At 38.6% G+C, this 19,260-nt stretch overlaps 1 protein-coding gene across 1 annotated transcript in view; it reads right to left on the reverse strand.

The window, feature by feature from the left end:
* DAPK1 (death associated protein kinase 1) overlaps positions 1-19,260 on the reverse strand; it is a 93,084-nt gene that overhangs the window by 14,724 nt on the left and 59,100 nt on the right. The window contains exons 10-18 of the mRNA XM_037372624.1: positions 18,478-18,570; positions 16,776-16,895; positions 15,036-15,134; positions 14,162-14,260; positions 12,949-13,047; positions 11,476-11,673; positions 10,245-10,442; positions 6,780-6,878; positions 1,470-1,547 (exon numbers count right to left, since the gene is read on the reverse strand). Coding sequence (XP_037228521.1) covers positions 1,470-1,547; positions 6,780-6,878; positions 10,245-10,442; positions 11,476-11,673; positions 12,949-13,047; positions 14,162-14,260; positions 15,036-15,134; positions 16,776-16,895; positions 18,478-18,570 — 1,083 coding nt within the window. The remainder of the gene's footprint in view (positions 1-1,469; positions 1,548-6,779; positions 6,879-10,244; positions 10,443-11,475; positions 11,674-12,948; positions 13,048-14,161; positions 14,261-15,035; positions 15,135-16,775; positions 16,896-18,477; positions 18,571-19,260) is intronic.

Below are 19,260 nucleotides of genomic sequence, written 5' to 3' on the forward strand. Positions count from 1 at the left end.
GTTTAACATGTAGGATGAGTCATTAAATGAGCACCTACAGCCATCCAAAATTATAAGCATGCGGCAATTAAGATCAGAAACAGTAGTGCATGTAATTTAGTTCCTTCTCCGCTATTAGGCATTTATTAAATAACTTAGTCACAATGCGAATACTGCACCCCCCCACGGCTAATAGTGAATCCTCTGCAAGAGCCACTGACAGGAGTCTTCATGTGAGTGCCATCAGGGACAAAACCCTCCACAGACAATGGAAATAAAACAAGTGTCAGATACACTGCACTAGACTATATCAAACATTTTCAGTAGTACTAGAATAATTTCAGTGGTTTGATGTAATTTCATTTGATCAGATTCTCTGTTGCAAAGTGTACTCTGATGAAGTATATAATTATCATATACTTTCCCCATATATGTAGACAGGCCTCCAATAATTAACTATAATCTGCTATCAAGACGACAGTTACAGCTATCAACATCTCTTTCAGAAACAATTTATCTGACCTTCTTCCTTTTGTTCTAGGTCAACTTGTACTGTTCCATATTTACAGTGGGACAAACCCACGCATTTATCCACCTGTATGCAGACAAAGGCAAGGGTTCGGTGCAGGGATACAACTAATCAAAATCGATCCTGTTAGAACACGTGTTTACAAAAGTTATCATTGCAAAAGAAGCCTGAACTTTGGCACTTTCTGACACCTTCACTGATACATTTTAAGGACATGATTCTTCTTCCACCCTGGCAATGTCTGGTACATCATCTTCTATTGCTACTATGAAATAGTAATTTATTTCAGACTTCCACAGACTCATTAATTAAAACCAGATTGTTTTAACTGGTCTTGCCCATACTCTCCAGGCAGGTGGTCCCTGAACTTTTATGGCATGAGTGACACTGCCTATCCAGAATAATTGATGTGTATCAGATGTGTCAGACTTAAAACAAGCCCAGAGCAGCTCTCCATTCTAGTTGTCTGGGGATTTGGAGATACTGAAATTGCAGAACTAAAAGAAGACATTGAAAACTCATGCAATTATTTCACATGGTATTACAGTTTTCAGAAGGGGCACAAACCTCTCATACTTCATAATACTGATCTAACTAAAACGGTGATGGCGGGGAAATAAGTCCTCTTGGGGGATATGCTAATTCTTAATAGTTTATTTTCCAGTTTCTTCTAAACACCTTAGATGCTTTACTAGGCACTGTCAGATACAGGATAAGAGATCAGTGGTGCAGACTAGCTTAGCCATTTTTGTTAATATGGCTATATTAGCTTTAACTGAGAGCATTATTTTAAATTAAATATATGAGAATAAAGAAAAAAAGAATACACCATTCCAGTAAGGATTTCTGCAACAGCTTTTTAGAATGGCTTGGACAAATATCTTATTGTATGATTTCCCATGGTCAAACTTTTCTTGGCCTCTTAAAAACATGAAAACCTCACAATTCATGCATTCCTAACCTTTTTAAGTCTTCCAAGCAGACTGGCTACGTGTTCATGCTGCTCTGCTCTGGCGAGATCTTCTGCTGTTTTCCCATCCTGTTAAAACACAAATTATTAGCAGCAGTTCCTTTCTTTTTTCTACAATATAGAAAATCACATGCAACATTGCTCAGCTGCTCAAGGCAGTAACAGAATTGCTGTCAGATGCAAATGAAATGGGGAGACCCCCCCCCCCCCCCAACTAACAGCTAGTAATGATCACTCCCCACCAGAATCTGTTTTTTAAAATTGTCAAAAAAAAAAAAAAGAAGGTCCAATGCAGAAAAATGGCATTTCCTTTACAAATTGGTGTCTGGATGCCACTGTAACAAGATACTTTGAATTCAGAACCAGAGAGCAATGCGAGTACTCCCCCATCTGAATTCCTCTTCTCACCAGTTAGAGGATGGCAGTGATTTCTAGATATTACACACTGAACAGATCTAAAAGTTTAACTAGTTCACAAGGAGGGGACAAATCAGCATATTCACTTGCATGAACAGCAGGCGAATTTTGTTTACTAATGGATAAAGAATGGCAGCAGCATCAGTCACTGGAGATTTCCAGAAAGTGAGAACATTGTAAGGGATGTGGTTTAAACTGCAACAGCAAATTTAAAAGGAGAAGCAAAGCTGCCTTCAGCATTCTGGTCTTGTCATTTAATTACCCATGTTTCACAGGTCAGCAGCTTAATATTAAATAATTTAATTATTTAATATTAAATAACATATTGAAAGAAAAATGGCTCACTACTTTCACTTTTATAACTACATTAATGCTTTTGTATTTTTTTAAAATTTTAGTAACAGATAAATAATTTATGAGCATTTTGCTTCTTTCACTCTCTCAGATTAGAGCTTTCAATTATTAACTAGTAGTGGAAAACTAAGACCCCTTTCTTGGGTTTCTAGCTTCGATTTTGCTAGTTTTTCATGTGAAACCTGCATTGTTTTAAGTAGTTACTGAGTTTACTGTAATTATTATCCCTACATATGAAATATATATCTTTGACAACTCTGTGTCCACCTACAAAAGGCATTTGCAGGTTTCCATAAAGGTTATTATGTACTCCAGAACTTCAGACAGAACAGGAATTGAACATCAGCATTAGCAAGAAACAGCTAAAACTGTACATGATGGCATGAACTGACTAAATATGAACCAATACCTTACCCTTAAATTCCTTCCATAGTTGACATATAATTGCAACTTTAGTGAAGAAACATCTGAATGTATAATTTTCCTTAGAGAAGACATATTAAAGGGGAAGCATCCTTTGTCTGTGCTGACCCTACCCTCTGAATCCCAGTTAATCCTGAGTGCCTGCCGCATGAGAGGAAGAGTGGTCCAGTGGCTGGGTAGCTAGCCTGCCATCAGGAGAACTGCTTCAAAACTTCTAGTGCTTCCTGAGTTTCCAGTCTTGGGCACATCCAGGGGAATCCAAAACCTTCAAATAAAGGGGAAACCTTGATCCCCTTCCTACAAATCCCTGTGGTAACAGGATGTGGCCTTCACCAACCTAAGTGTGAATTTTATCCAAATCCTCAAACATCTGGTCTTCTCTTAAGTCCAAAGTGCTACTGCTACAGCCTGGCCTTGCACTGTTCCAGAGCACAATATGTTCCCATTCCAACACGAGGTTGGAGGTGGCTTGGAAAACTCCAGCACCAAGCAAGTATGCAGTGACATCCCTGCACAGGCACTGTCCCTTTGAATCACAGCAGGTCACACACCTCTGGTGGGCACGCCACAAGAGCCCTGGCATGGCTGGGGTGAGGTGACACTCTTGCTTGCTGTGTCTCATTGCTCCATGGGGGTTTGTTCCGGCTCCAAGCCTGGCCTTGGCTAAACAGCTGTACCCTGATAAAACAGGGGTTTTAGCTCAGGCACAGCTACTTGGTCACAAACACAATGGAACTAACCATCTGGTGAACATCTGGCAAGGAGTATGGATGGCAGCAGCTCAGCCAGAGCCAGATCAGTGTGCACAGTTATAATGGGATGGAAATGACTGCTCCCAAAAATGGCAACAGGAATGGTTCAAATTAAGGCTAAGCAGATGTGTGCACAGAGCAAGCCTACCTGTAACAGCAGGATGTCTCTGTCATGACCCAGGGCTCTATCCCCACTTCCTAACAGGTTCTTGAGGTCAAGAGCAGCTGTCTGATACAGCTGTCTAACCTTGGTTCAGACTGCTATGAAGGAAGATGACCTGAAAGGAAGCCCCATCAGAGGCTTTTGCACTACCTTTTGCTCCGGCATTGCTCTTAAGCTGTAGCTTTTGCCTTTGGTCCTCACCTCAGAAATACTACAGCTATATGTCTGCGTGTGGCCATGTATCCCACTGACCTGGTCCCTGACTTCTGGGTTGGACCTTGAACCTGTCTCTTCACTGTGGATTTGCCTGGCAGTGACCAGACCCTTCCACCATGATCAACGAGCACAGTTCCTGACCTTGACAACCTCAGACCTGCCTCATTGTTACAGACTTCTCTGGTGACTGGGAGTCTTGGCCAAAGCAGGTTGCCACCACCAGCCCAGCCCTGCTCGCCTTGCCTGGGTACTGTGGGACTGGGCCCTTGCTGGTGAGGACACTGTCCCTGTTGGCCTTGTTTACTCTTGGCTCCTAGCTCACCTTCCCTTATGGAGGGATGCCTTAGCATGGGCACTGCCTGACACGCATAATTTTTGAAGTCCGTGGTCATCAGACCACATAGCAAACAAGACAGCCAGAAAAGCCTTGCAGTAGGTGAAGGATACACCAGAGCACTTGCAACAAGCACCAAGTACAGCAGAAGGAACTCTAGGTCAGCTTTACACCAAAACCAGCATTTTGAGATGTTCACACTGACAGATGTTAGCAGTTCAGTTCACATGTCTCTTGAAAATTTAGGCTCAAATCTGGAAGCTCAATTTATTGATTGAGGTAACAGGTGGAAAAAGCATTTTCTTCCATGCAAAAGAAATTAACAGAACAAAGTTTTCTTTTTTGTCCAAAACTGTGAACAAGATGAAGGTGTTTCATTCTTTGGATGTCTACTGCAGCATGAACTGTAGAGCACAACAAGAATTAGAAAACTCATACGCAAGCAAAATAGCAAATGGATTTCAGGCAATTATTTTCTTATTCAGGCTTTCTTGAAAAGCACAGGCTATTTATGCACTGGAATAGCGATGTGCAAGCAAAGCTGGCATGTGAAAAGGGCTTGGTTACAGGATCCATGAATGCATATTTCACACCTGGTGGTAATAATTCATTGCAATTGCCGACTGGCTCCTTTGTGACAAATCAGATAGCTATGCCTGCAAGAGCTGGTCCTGAGTTTAACTGGCTATTTGCAAGCATCATCATTCAAAGTTTTTAAGTAATCTGACAATTTTAAATTTGGTATAATTTTCGAAACTTCTGTGAGGAAAAGCCAAGAACATGACGCCAGCTAGCATGTAGGCATAACAGAATTTTTTGGGTGATATTCAAACACTCCAGGAGCATTATGATTTTCTAAGGTCATTTAACAACATTCATGCAATCAAATTCAAAATCAAACTTGTCCTAAAATGGACATTAGCCTGTGGAGGAGGTAGGGAAATCATCCTGCAGCCCAGTTACTTAACTGTGCTGAAAAAGTTATCTCCTCAGAAATGGCATTTTGAGAGAAGAAAAAGGTAATTAATTCTACTGTACTGGCCCAGAAAGAGCTGTTAATAAGACTTCTCATAGTTTAATGTCCACCTAGCAAACTAACGCAAAACTCAAATGCTATTAAAATCACCACATGCACTTCCTCCCTTTCTCTCCTCCTTTTCCCTTCTCTCTGCCATAACACTGCTGGAATAATGGATAATTATGTATATTCTGTCTGCTTCTCCTGTCAGATTAAGTATCAGCACAACTTACTTTGTTATCTCCTTCAAACTGATCTAAACTAAACAGATAAAGACTACATTTATCTTGGAAGGACAGGGTCCACACAGGCAATTATACCAACACTGCTGTCATGACATAAATGAAGTGATACAGCTCATGAATTCCCACGCCACTTCTTTATTAAATCTTATCTCTACAGTATAAAGTAGTGAAAATACAAATACACAATGGGACATTGAAAAAAAAAAAAAAAAAGAAAAAAAGAGGACAAAAACAGATGACACAGGAAAATCTGTAAAATACCCCATAAAGTCCACTGCACGCATATTTCATTATTATTAACAGGGGACACGGCAATCTATAATCTAGTAGTTATCAAATAGTCATTTTTAGATGCTAAACTTGTTTAAATCACAATTCTGAGTTGTTATTCTCCTGCCACATGAGATGCACACAGACAAAAAACCCCACACTGCTAAATGTACAGGAAGACAACAAAACCAACTGTATTTTCTACCAAATGGGTAAAGCAAATGAAACAGAAGTTTTCTCCTTTTTCTCTCCATTTCAGCCACATCAGAGATACTGTGTGTATCATCTTCTGTTAGGTGAAGAACTTTGAAAAACAAGCACTTAACTAAAATCTAATCCCAACATGATGTCAATATACAGAACAAAATGCATTGGTTAGGGCAAGTAACAATGTAAACTGACCCAATGCATCTGAAAATCAAACATGGTCAGTTTATTTGAAACACAGTGTGTATGATGCCTATAATGTATCATGTGTGTATGGTGTGTGCATGATGAAGGACATTTCATTCCTGCTGTGGGTATGTCAGCTAGGAGGACATTTCTCACCTTAGTGAGAATGAAAAATACCTTCAGTGGTGCTAACTGGAAGCAGTGGCGCTGATTGAACTGGTACAAATGATCTATTTTACAAGGATATTTGCACACTAGTTCGCTCATCCATGCACCCACACATCTCCCAGCATGAAAATAAAAAAACAATTAATGCCCTGAAAGCAAGAAAAATATTTAAGATTATACAATACATTTGTACGGTACATGATGTGAAATGCCATACCTCTTAATGACAGTGGTCCACTGTGCTTATAGAAAACAATGCTACAAGTAATTTTTAGGTGAAGAAATTCTTAGGTGTGGATGACGTGGTAGCTGTACTGTACCTTAATCAGTTTTAAATTCAGATTTTAAATCAAAATTAAAACAGAGAATGCTTTTCAAGCTGTGGATGTACAACAACCTGATTTATTTATTTATTTATTTATTATTTAAAAAATGTAATTATGTTAGACCATTGTCCTTTTTTTCTACCCTCCTCTAAGAGATGAATTTGTTTCCTACTGGCATACATCAAAGATGCAAGAAGCATAAAAATATCTCTCAATACTTACAGAGGTTGAAGCTTCTACGTTGGCACCAGTAAGACACAGGAACCGGACAACATCAAGAATGCCATTGTTTGCTGCCAGATGTAAAGGTGTTCTTCCATACTAACATGGTGAAAAGAAGTGTCATTGCCTTAGTCAAAGGACTTAACTCCAAATTTTATGACTAATAATCAAATATATTGTACAATTATACATACTGATGTCTTGCAAAAACTTTAAGAAAAAGTGCTTTTGATTACAGCTTAAGCACAACTGCTTAAACAAAGACTAGATTGACTACGTAAAAAAAAAAAGGGAAACAATTTTATAACTAAATCCCCCACAACTGCTGAGGAATCCTTGAGGGTTTTTTACTATATTTGAGAGAATCTTTCTAATTCCTAGTAAATTTAGTTGCATTTTGCTTAATTAAATATGATCCAGTTAAGCAACACTAAGTCCTTAATCTTTAAAGCTCTGGATTCTATTTCAATCCAAGTATTACTGAATATTACATATTTGCAGTCTCCCCTGTCCACCCGAATGAATAAAAGGGATGAATGGAAGAAGCCAGCCTGGAAGAACCTGTGCTTTCACTCACAGAGAGAAAATGCTGTAAGTATTGCTTCCCCAATTTCTGCTTTTCTCCATGAATCTCTCCACTGACAACAGGCCATCATGACATTTACATCTGGTCTTTTGTGTTCAGACCTACTGTTATAAATACCACCACTGTATATTCTCTGCTTCTAATTCCTCTTACTATTACTTCACATATTTTTGTATTTTCAATATTGTTCTCCCTGTTTCAACCCTATGTTCAAAAACAAACTCACAAAATTACTTCACAAAAGAGTACTTGAAATCAAAACTAACTTTCTGATAACTGGAAACGGAAAAGATGCCTGGCTTCTCAAAACCCTACACCTCAACTCAAATAGCATCAGACACAGTGTGGCCAGCAGGACCAGGGCAGCGATGGTCCCCCTGTCCTGGGCACTGGTGAGGCCGCACCTCGAATGCTGTGTTCAGGTTTGGGCCCCTCGCTGCAGGAGGGACGCTGAGGTGCTGCAGCGTGGCCAGAGATGAGCAATGAAGCTGTTGAAGGGTCTAGAGAACAAATCTTAGGAAGAGCAGCTGAGGGAACTGGGGGTGTTTAGCCTGAAGAATAGGAGGCTCAGGGGGGACCTTATGGCTCCCTACAGCTACTGGAAAGGTGTTGGGTGAAGGGTGTTGGTCGCTTCTCCCAAGTAGCAAGCGACAGGACAAGAGGAAATGACCTCAAGTTACACCAGGGGGTGTGGGGGTGTTAGATAGGATATTAGGAAAAATTTCTTCATGGAAAGAATTGTCAAGCACTGAAATGAGCTGCTCAGGGAAGCTGTTAGGTCACCATCCCTGGAAGTATTTAAAAGACTTGTAGACATGGCACTTAGGGACATGGTTTAGTGGTGGACTTGGCAGTGTTGGGTTAATGGTTGGACCTGATGATCTTAAAGGCCTTTTCCAACCTAAACAGTTCTATTATTCTAAATAAATCCACATGATATTCTACTGCACAGTCTGGAATAAACAAACAGTGTCCTCAATTGGTCTTACGTACATGTGGGACAATGCCAGATATAAGGACCAAGGATAAATGGTCGCTTTGTTAATGCAGTCCCATTATGAGGCTTGCTGCTGAAAATGACCAGCAGAAATAGATTCTTTATTTGACAAGACCCAGACTCACTCTTTCAAATAAAGGGCGCTCTAAAAATCGCTCTAGTATACATGATTCCTAAAAGAATAACAGGACATAAACTATAACCATAGCTTCTGTAGCCATGATCGCACCCCCCTTGAGCACCTGAAGAGTGCTTAGTTTTTCATGGCATGCTTGAGGCCAGGCCACTGATCCCAGCTCAGCATTCTTCACTAGGAAAAGAGGTGCTAATCCAGCCTTGTGCTGCATTAACTCACCTTCCCCAAAATGTGTTCTCAGCTGTGGATCTGGATTTAATTGCCTAGTCAATCAGTTTTAAGCTCAGAGGCAGGATTGAGGAGCTCATAATTTTAACTTTTTTTCACTTGGCAGCAGGTGATTTTAATTATTAACACTGAAAGTGATCGCATTGGACAACCCTCAAGCCAAAAGCTCCACAACTTTCTTTGGCTGCCTAATACAGAGAAGGTCAGTGCTTTGGTAATAAAGGGAAGAGTTAACTAGCAAAATGTGATCGCCAGAATATGTACTTTTCCAGGAAAACAAAAAAGCTACAACACTTGAATCAAACAAATTGCAGATAGCAACATAAAGATTCCTATGAGTAACTTTTAAAGTTAGTAGCAAATGTAAGATTTACACAGCACAGAGAAAGATGTTCAGAGGTAAATATCAAGCCCTAAGATTCATATACTTGTCAGCAGAGTCCAACGGCTGACCTTCTATTCAAACTAACTGAAGGAAAGTTTCCTTAAACAGTTTTTCTCTTAAAGATCTGTAGGAGGAAAGCCAGAATATTAAACTTGTAAAGGATCACATTCAGTTATTACATAGACTACAGCACTAGCACACCAGAAGAAGCAAGCAAGGCACTAGTACCTCAGATTTAGGGATGGGCTATTAAACGTTCTTTTTGGAACGTTGCTTACAACAGTTATAGATAGTTCACATTTTTAGCTGGCAGTAATCCAGCAATATGCACTAGAATCAACATTTTTAGGTTATAACATTTACCAAGTTTTCCTGCAATTGTCACATGTTTGTGAAACAATGAGCAATAAGAAGTTCCCCAAAAGCAGACTGCTGACATTAACTTTTGAAAATAATTTTACATTTAACATTTTAATTCTGAGACTTCCTGTACCCTGCCAGTGACAATTTGTTTAATAGATAAATTAAAGTTCTTCTATTCTAAGATAAATGTTTGATTAGGATTTATTTTAATAAATCAACTCAATGCAGAAAAACAGAAAGCAGCCAATATGACACTTATTTTTATAACCAGGAATAGAATCTGCAGTTGAGTTAAATCCCTTGTTAGATGACAGTGCAGATCTTTTCATATAATTTGGAAGAACTTAAAGCAGATTTTTCATAAAAATGTACCACTCTTCAATTCTGTATATAAATTACTGTTACTAAATAATGTCAAACCAAAGCCGGCAGCAATGCATTTCATCTGTTCTTCAGCATCTAGATGTAATCTGCACAAAGCAAAGCTATACAGCTAGGGAAGAAGGTTGGCTTATACTTCATTGGAGCTGAGTGGCAAAGTATATGGTAACAATTCACCTGGGCTCTTTCTTCATGGATCTTTAATCATCTATTCAACTGAAACAAATGTAGGTAAATTTGCAAGATGAGTTTTTTAATGCTTTGCAATTGGCCACTTCAAGAGAGAAAAAAATGAAAGGAAAAGCATTTTTCGTATCAGAGAATTGGAAAAGGCTATCTAATGCAATAGGTGAGCTATTAAAGTAGTTCAGTACCTGTACTTCATTTACCTTGTTAGTGACATCCAAATTACAACTTGCTTCACAGAGTGCCATCACAATAGGAACATTCCCATCTTTGCAGGCCACATGCAAGGGCGTGTTGCCATGTCTGTCTTGGAAATCTACCAAACATTCTTGACTGATGAGAGTTTTAACTACTTCTATTTGACATCTTCTCACAGCAAGGTGTAGGGCTGTGTGACCATCCTGAAATCACAAGACAGCTTGTAAGTGAGATTTAATAACATTAAAAATCAAAGAATTTTGCAGAGTCACAGTCACTTCATGTAACTGGGTGCATATACTTGCCTCAGGAACCACAGTGGTTTTTATTTTTATTTTGAGGGTGGAGGCAGGGAGATGCACAGTATCTGTCAGAATAGATCAGCTATGGGATAAAAGCATATTTCTATTAAGCCACTGGGCTTTGCAGTGGAATAGATGAAAAGAAAATACACATTCTCTACTGATGACTCCCTCGGAGATGGGAGAGAGACCAACTGTAACAACCAGCTGAATATTGTAGTAAACCACTCTAGTGTTTACTTACAGATGTTAGTGATGCAAAAGTCATGCAACCTGCTCAGCGATCAGTAACTTTAGAGACAGAGCTTTCCTTCTTTGTGGAACAACTTAAAGAGACAATGTGACTGGAAAAAACAATTTAATTCTTTCAGAAGAAAAACCATTTTTCTGAACTTGCTTTAGTAACTACTTAGTAACCATCAACAATAAAGGTAGCTAAAATGACAAGCATATAAAAAGTATAAGCAATGAAATGCCAAATTTATTTGTTGGGATTACACCATGGAAGGCAAAAACTGATTCTGAATCAAATAGAGTTATATTTTTAAACTGTCAGAATGTAGTTTATTGGAAATAGGTGTGATTTATCCAACCCATAGGAATCAAAGGCAAACAGCAAATCCATCTTTTAAGTTAATACTTTGTTGCCAATTACCTAACGCAATGTTCCTACCATTTTTCACAGTGTTACTCATAAGATGGTAACTAATAAGTTGATAAAAATTCAGCAAAAACCCAATCGTGGAAAAATAATCCATGGGCAACTTTACAGACTACTGCAGTCATCAATAGTCTCCATATGAAGTGCTCGGAAAACCCGTGTCATGGAAACAATGCTGGCTTGCAGCATTCAAATGAAGCAATTCAGAGAGATACAGCTGTGTGGCATGTGATGTCTGGATGTAATTCCTGACCAAAAGCAACTCAGACTAACCTTGTCTGTTGCATCAAGGTCAGCCCTGTGTTCTGCCAAGCATTCAACAATATCATGGTAACCCCTGGCAGATGCTGTCAGGAGCGGAGTCTCCCTTTCTTTGTTTTTAATGTTCACATTGCAACCTGCTTCACAGAGTGCTTTGGCAACAGAGTAGTAGCCGTGCCAAGCAGCACAATGCAGTGGGGTTTCTTCTTCCTATCAACATGGAAAACAAACATTAAAAAAAAAAAAAAAAAGAGCTAAACAAAATGCTAGGAGGAACAATTCTGCAGCTTAACTTTTAAAGACAGGAAGATGACATGGAAAAAAAAAGACAGTCTACTAACTAAGCCCTATAAAAAGATGTAATCTCTAATGCTGACATTCTTATAACAAGAATAACGCCTGCTGATGTATCATGTGGTTACAGTAATACACTAGACTTTCATCGTTACCTGGATTCTGAGGGTCCGTATTTCTCACCATAAAGCTATCTACTGAGAACAGCTTGCATGTCAGTAAGCTCAGCTTAGATGTTTCCATGCTCCTGAAGCTCACTGTCTTGGTTCTCACTTGAAAACTGATTCTCATTCATAAGCAACTTCTACATCCCTGTGTTTCAAACAGATCACTCACCAAGGAGATGTAAATCCCACTGGATTTGCAGTCTGAGGCAGTCTGTCTACCACATTCAAAAAGCACATTCTAATGATTTAGGAGTGTAGGCAGTGACGTGGCTACTTAAAGACACCTGAATCCTTTAAATGTGCATGATGACAAGTTTTTCAAACTGTATGTTTTGAGTTCAGTTGTGACTGAAGTTCTAGTTTGCATTTTGCTTGAACCCAGGAAGCTTCAAAATATTCACCTTCAATTTCCTTGTACTTCATATCAGTTATGTGGAGCATCATTAAGAAACTCAAATCTTTTACAAAAACATGCTACTGAGAGTAGGCTACTGAAAAGCAGGGAGGATTAAAACGCACGAAAAAAAGTCGTTCTATCAAATTCCAAGAAATGGGCTATCCTCCCTGTACCTGGCAAATACCAATGAGGAGACAACTGATGATGATGATAGTAGAGGACTTGGACTGTATTAAAGATTTCAGCAAAAATCTGAGGAAAAAGAAATAGTCAAACAGCACATCCTGTGGGCCCTTGGCCTGCTGCTCCTTAAACAATATGAAGATAGTTCTAGAGGATGCAGCACTTGGGGAGGCTTATGGAACTCCCCCACACAGTTAGATTTGGGTCAAATGGATTTTTTTTTTTCTACTAAGATTTTTCTTCCCTGTTTTCTCACAAGAGTTCAGAGTTCTAAAGAAGTCTTCCTGAGCCCTTCTTTCATTTTTAGAAATGAGTGCTTGACACTTCAGAAAAGTCCCACGAAGGCCAAAAACAAGCTGGAGCCAAGGCAAAGACTAATAAAAGAGTTTTGACCACACATACTAAAGTCTTATTTGTTGAAGAAAAACAGTGTCCAGGACTCACCTTGTCTTGAATGTTTGGATTGGATCCAATGCTACAGAGAAACTGAACCACATCCACATGCCCATACCGAGCTGCGACATGAAGAGCGGTCTCCCCAGACTGCAATTGCAGAAGAACATGCCAGTGTAATTTTCTATGTCACCCCTAGATATACATTGCCGTGTACAGCCTGAATGCCTGTATGCTACATGCAGTACTCCTCCCTCCCTGTAACCCAGTGGCACAGCTGTGGTCAGCACAGATCTCCTGCTTACAAGCTGTACTTGTATGTGACAGACACACTACCACCTGACAACTTATTTCTTCAAAGACATTCCTTTTTCAGAACTTATTTTCCTACTTAATTTGTTCCAGGTCATAACGGGATTTCTGAGCGATATGAACTGGTAGCTATTGCTGTTGAAACAGATGTCCTATTTCTATTCATACTATTTCTGTATGCTCTCCCTCCACCCTGTATATACAAATGAAAGGAGCTGGCTTAACACCTTGGTATATCCTGGTGTATTTTGTTCATTACATGCAATTATTTGCAATCTTTTGTTGAAATTATATGAAAAAGAGCAGCCCTATAAGGAGTTGAACACTAATTTTGCTGATGTGCCTTTCTGTGCGTTAGTTGCCTCAACAAAGCAAACTGTGTTTCACAAGTATAGTTGTCTCTGTGCTGGAGCTTTGGCTAGTATAAAAACATCGATACAGTGTGATATTTTAGAAGCAACTAGTTCTCTGGGCAAATGTTGCTCAAGTAATACTGCTGAAGACAAGGTACGTGCTATCAGCTATTAATTGCTAGTCTTCATTATCCTCTGTAACAGTCAAATTTACTTGTCAGACAAAAGTGATTTTCAGTCAAGAGGAATGGAAAGCAGAATCACAATTTTACCCTGAATTTCAATGAGAAATCTAGTCTTCAAGCAAAAATTAATTTAGGTTTGTACTTCCCCACCTACCCACCATGTACTCACCACATTTAATATGCACACTTGGTTAACATTTGTTAGGAAAACGATCAGTACATCCAGCCACTTTGAAACTCTGTTAACACAGCCCTGTATGTCAGCTTATAAAACCACACTAAAAAAGCCAGTCACATACTTGGAATTACGGCACAGCTGAAAATCATTCCAACTGGAAGACCTCTCTCTTTGATAAAATAAAAAATAAAAAAAAGGCTGTCTGCATGAAAAAGGAAAAATAATTATTTTCTTACCTTATCCTTAACATCCAAAGGACATTTATTATCATTGAGAAATTTCAGTGTTTCTACATGACCATGTCGAGAAGCCCAATAGATTGCATTAGATCCGGCCTGTCAAAAATATTTGATTATAGATGTTACTGATTGATTTAGAATCCTAATTCGAGATTTTCAGCTGAGGTATACATGCACTTAGATGTACACAGATGTATTGAACAGCTATTCAAGCCTATATGAACATACTTTTTTTGAAAATACTTCAAATTGTTTGAACAACATAGCAACAATGACAACAAAACCCCCTCTATGGGCTCACTAACTGTTTGCAAGAATAATCCTCTTCCCCCTTGTAAGGGTATCTTTTGGAAAGAAGCCATGAGACAAAAACCTTCCTGCTACTTACTTTACCATCTATTAGAAAAGCAGGCAGTGCTTCAAGTTTGCTTTAAATGAACCTGTGGTACAACACATTCTGAAAAAAACCTTGTTGCAAAGCATACCCTCCATCACATACAAGTTTTAGTTGCGATATTCCCCATCATTAAAATGTGCACTTATCATTCCATATTAAATAAAGTTCACCCCTTGAGTTCTAGGACAATCACTAGTTTGAACTAATTGAGGCAATTTTGTAAGCATGAACTGCATTTTAAGATTAGTATCATTCAAATTACTTCAGCTAATAAAGTGATCAAAATCAGAGAACACGCACTAGTAACAAAGGACATCATTAAAGATTTGCTTTTCTCTTTTTGCAGTGTAAGACAGAAAACAGGCTCTACAGCCCAGGTTTCCTCATTTTCAGTACAACTTGGTCTGAACTGTTTGTCCTCTGCTAAATGTACTGAAAAACTTGTACAGAACGGTGACAAAGCAGAACCCTGACCTTATCTTGAATATCAATATGGGATCCACGCTTTAAAAGCAACTGAAGTATCTGAATGTTTCCACAGCCAGCAGCAATCAGTAGCGGAGGTGTTCCGTGCTAACAATGAAATACAAGCAAGAACAATATATTTAATTTTTGAAGGATTAAGAAAGAGAGTGGAACAGAAGGCAGGCATTGAATGGCATCACTGGATTTCCAGTTTTAAATCAAGTGTTCAGGGAATACTGTCTACAAAATAATTTGCCCCTTTGTTCAAAGAAATTTATTGCATAGCAATCTTCCATATTTTTGAGATGAATTCACATTTACTAAATCATTGAATCAATTAACCAACTGTTAACTCAGGACTGCCTGGTCCATCACCAAACCATGTCCCTAAATGCTGCAACTATGCATTTTTTAATCACCTCTGAGGACAGTGATTCCACCACCTCTCTGAACAGCCTGTTTCAATGCTTCACCACCCTTTTGGTGAAGAAATTTTTCCTAATATCCAATCTAAACCTCCCCTGGTGTAACTTGAGGCTGTTTCATCTTGTCCTCTTGCTTGTTACTTGGAAAAAGAGACCTGTCCCCACCTGCCTACAGCCTCCTTCCAGGAAGTTGTAGAGAGCAATAAGGTCCCCCCTGAGCCTCCTCCTCTCCAGGCTAACCACCACAGTTCCCTCAGCCGCTCCTTATAAGACTTGTGCTCCACACCCTGCACCAGCTTTGCTGTCTTTCTCTGGACACACTCCAGCACCTCAATGTCTTGTAGTGAGGAGCCCAAACCTGAACACTATATTTGAGGTGCAGCCTCACCAGTGCCACAGTATTATTGATAAATGATACACCACACATTAAAGGCATGCTTTTCAAATTAGGAATATTAATGTTAAGCTATCATTAGCCCAGTTTGGCAAGGATGTTCCCTTTTGCAACTTCTTCATATCTACATTTCATGCCAGATTACTCAAGGTGTTTGCTGCACCACCTCAAAAACACAAGCCACCAGTAACATAAGGGAAAGTTAAATGTACTGCATCATTAAAACAAAAATATACAGTTATTTCTTGACAGGTTCAAGATCACATAACAATAAAGTAACAGACGCTTTACTTTTATATTGCTCTTCATGAATATTTCTCTAAGTACTTCATAATGAAGGTCAGTATAACCATTCAAAAAAGTGGAAATTAGAGTAGAGATGATTTATCCAAGGTTAAACAGCAGAGCCAGTGACAGAACTTTGGTCTCTCGGTTTCAGTTCCAATACTCCCATCAGCGCATCAACAGCACACTGAAATGCTGTAGTAGGCAAGTAATTTCCTTTCTGAACAAACGACACCATCTAATATTATGTGCACACAACCACTTTCTGCAGTTTCTTTTGATTCTAATAGTGCTTTGCAAAGTCAGTTTTGGCAATCTGGTTATTCCTACGTATTCTGCCACAAGAAACAACAACTGCAAACAAAAGCAAAGGCTGTTATCTGATACATCACAGCTCCTGACAATAGATTTGATTAATACTTTCTCAAAGCCCTGGTTTCCCTGAAATGGGGTCCATTTTCGGGTAGTTTCAGAATACCAAACACAGAACACATTAAAAATTCTCGTAAAGGAAGGCAGAATTACTTCCCATCCACTTGCCTTTTCCTTTTCATTTCAGATGTTATTTCTGTTCTACAACCACGTTGCTCTATTCAACAGCGTGATAGCTAGTACCCCCCACACCTCAACACAGAACCACACTACCTTGTTGGGTTGATTGACATCATAATTTGTCAGAGACCCCAGAAGGTGCTGTAATCCAGGAACATTGTCATCATTGATGGCATGAATAATAGCTTTCATCACAAAAGAATCTTCCTCATCCTTGTAATTAAATGAGAAAGAAGAAAAATTGTTAGCTACATGGAAAAAATCCCTCTCAAGAGCTGCCAAGACATCTAAAAAGATTGAAAAGTACAATTTTCAAGTTCTTCTAGAGTGTTTCAGCTGCAAGTTGTAATCCTTCATGAAGCATATGGCTAACACATATGCATGTTATTTGAAAACCCACACCAAAAACCCCCACGCTTTTTCTAGTACAATATGCTTCCCTCTTCACACACAAACCTGATACTCATGGAGATTCCAAACAGGTTTGTTTTATTAGGTGTATTTTCTTCTTCTTTCTAGGACTTACAATAGATGCAATACTTGCAGGAAATGAAACTAATTCCATGCATCTATGTGAACATTAAAAAAACCCCAGAGGTACACAAATACAAACTGGAGTACCAGGTTTCACGCCATCCAGGTATATGACACAGGAGAGATACTTTGGACCAAGCTTTCATCTATTCAAATGGACCATTTAAAAATCTAGAACATGAGTAATGAGCCCAGATAGTGCTGCAGGTATGACTTTTCTTTTTCTCCTGTGCACTAACATGTCAAAGAACTGACATTTACTGAGCCCAATGTTTGGACCACTCTTACCTCCTCTCCCCTGAGGTTTCAGATTTTTTAGAACACTAACACTAGGCTACAATTCCTTCTGCTGCAACACAGGTGTGAAATGCTGATGCAGTGTTAAATGGGATACTGATAGGTGAGGTAGGGGAGGCCGGGAAAGGAGGGCAAGACGGAGAGATCAAAGAGCATGGAAAGAGAAAGGTAAGAGGAGGAAAACTGGAAACAAAGAGTGCAGACTTGCACAGGAGGGACACAGGGAAGATAATATGGATAAAAAGGGCTTTGCAGAATTTTTGAAGTTTGATCATATTAATGCACAGAAAAGATGAGGTTACTCAGCTCTAAACATACTAACATACATACTTTGCTGATCACAGGGAATTGGTGAAGTGTACATTAAAACCTGGACAGTAAGCTAAATAAGAATGCTTTTGTATTTACAAGCATTTGTAAATATAAACCACACAACAACTGCTCCTGACTACTCAAGTCTAGTAGATGTATGTAATACCACTAAGTACTGTCTCAGGTTTTAAAATTTCCTACTTAAATAACCATTTGTCGTGACACTGCTGTCTAGCAATTAATTGGATCTATGAAGGTCTCAGTGATTCAGAATATTCTATTAAAAAAATGCAGTATTATTTTACTCTACACAGTGCCATGAAAAATTCAGATGCAACTTTTTCATATTATAATTGCTACAGTACAAAGAATCCTCCTGAATCAAACTTCAAAAACAAGATAGATGAATTTCTGGCACTAGCTATCAGCTTCACCATGGTAATTAATAAATTAAATTTCAAGGTTTGTGTCATGTAGAAGATTAGACTATGGATAACTGACCTCTGTAGCCTTAAAATCTATTACTTTCTACATATGAGATTAATGAATTATGCACATTTTTCAATAGCCTAATATGTATGTTAGAATAATTTCAGAAGATGTTAAGTTTCAGATGTAGTAAAGCATTCTAAGCATGCAAGTACACACTTACCAGAGTATCATCACTTCTAGCAACACTCATGTTACTTCTGGACAAGAAAGATCTTGATAATCTTTGGCACAAGGATATTAAGCGCACTGATTGCTTTTTAAAAATAAGAAGAAAAAAGCTATATGTAAAAAAAAAAAATCAAATCCAAATTCTTGTGATAAGATGCTATTGCAGAGATTTTAAAGGAATACTGTTGTATTAGCAAAACAAACTGACTTCAACACCCCCTCTACCTCTGTTTTATATTGCATTTGAACCTTTAATTTCTTTAGACATTTATAATCCAAATAGGCTATTCATATGCGCTAAGCAAAGCTATATAATATTTTTTGATTGCTACTGTTTCATCAAGCTGTTCAAATACAAACCAAACCAGATTTGTACCACATCCTCTTGTTCACACTAAAAATATTTAAATGTTCATATTTTAAAGTATGTACATACAGAAAACCTAAACTAAATGTATATTAGCTGACAGCATTTCTTACCATATTCCTAGACCCACCATTTCACTCTAGGGCAGCAGTCTAGTACTTAAAATTTTAAAAATACCATAGATGTTCATCTATCACAGACTAAACCACAGCAAAAAAAATGTATTGCACAGCTGGGTATTTTGTAGCTTTGGTCCATAGCTTAGCAAAATCATCCTATTTCTTGGCCACTGTGACCATGAATAAAATGCCTTTTTAATAATAGTGACTTGTGTTGTTTCATGTCTCATCCCTCCCCATGATAAAGAGATTTCTCATACAACAGTCTTACCCTTGCTTAGTTCAGTGT

This window comes from Falco rusticolus, chromosome Z (genome assembly GCF_015220075.1).
Source record: "Falco rusticolus isolate bFalRus1 chromosome Z, bFalRus1.pri, whole genome shotgun sequence".
Lineage (NCBI taxonomy): Eukaryota > Metazoa > Chordata > Aves > Falconiformes > Falconidae > Falco > Falco rusticolus.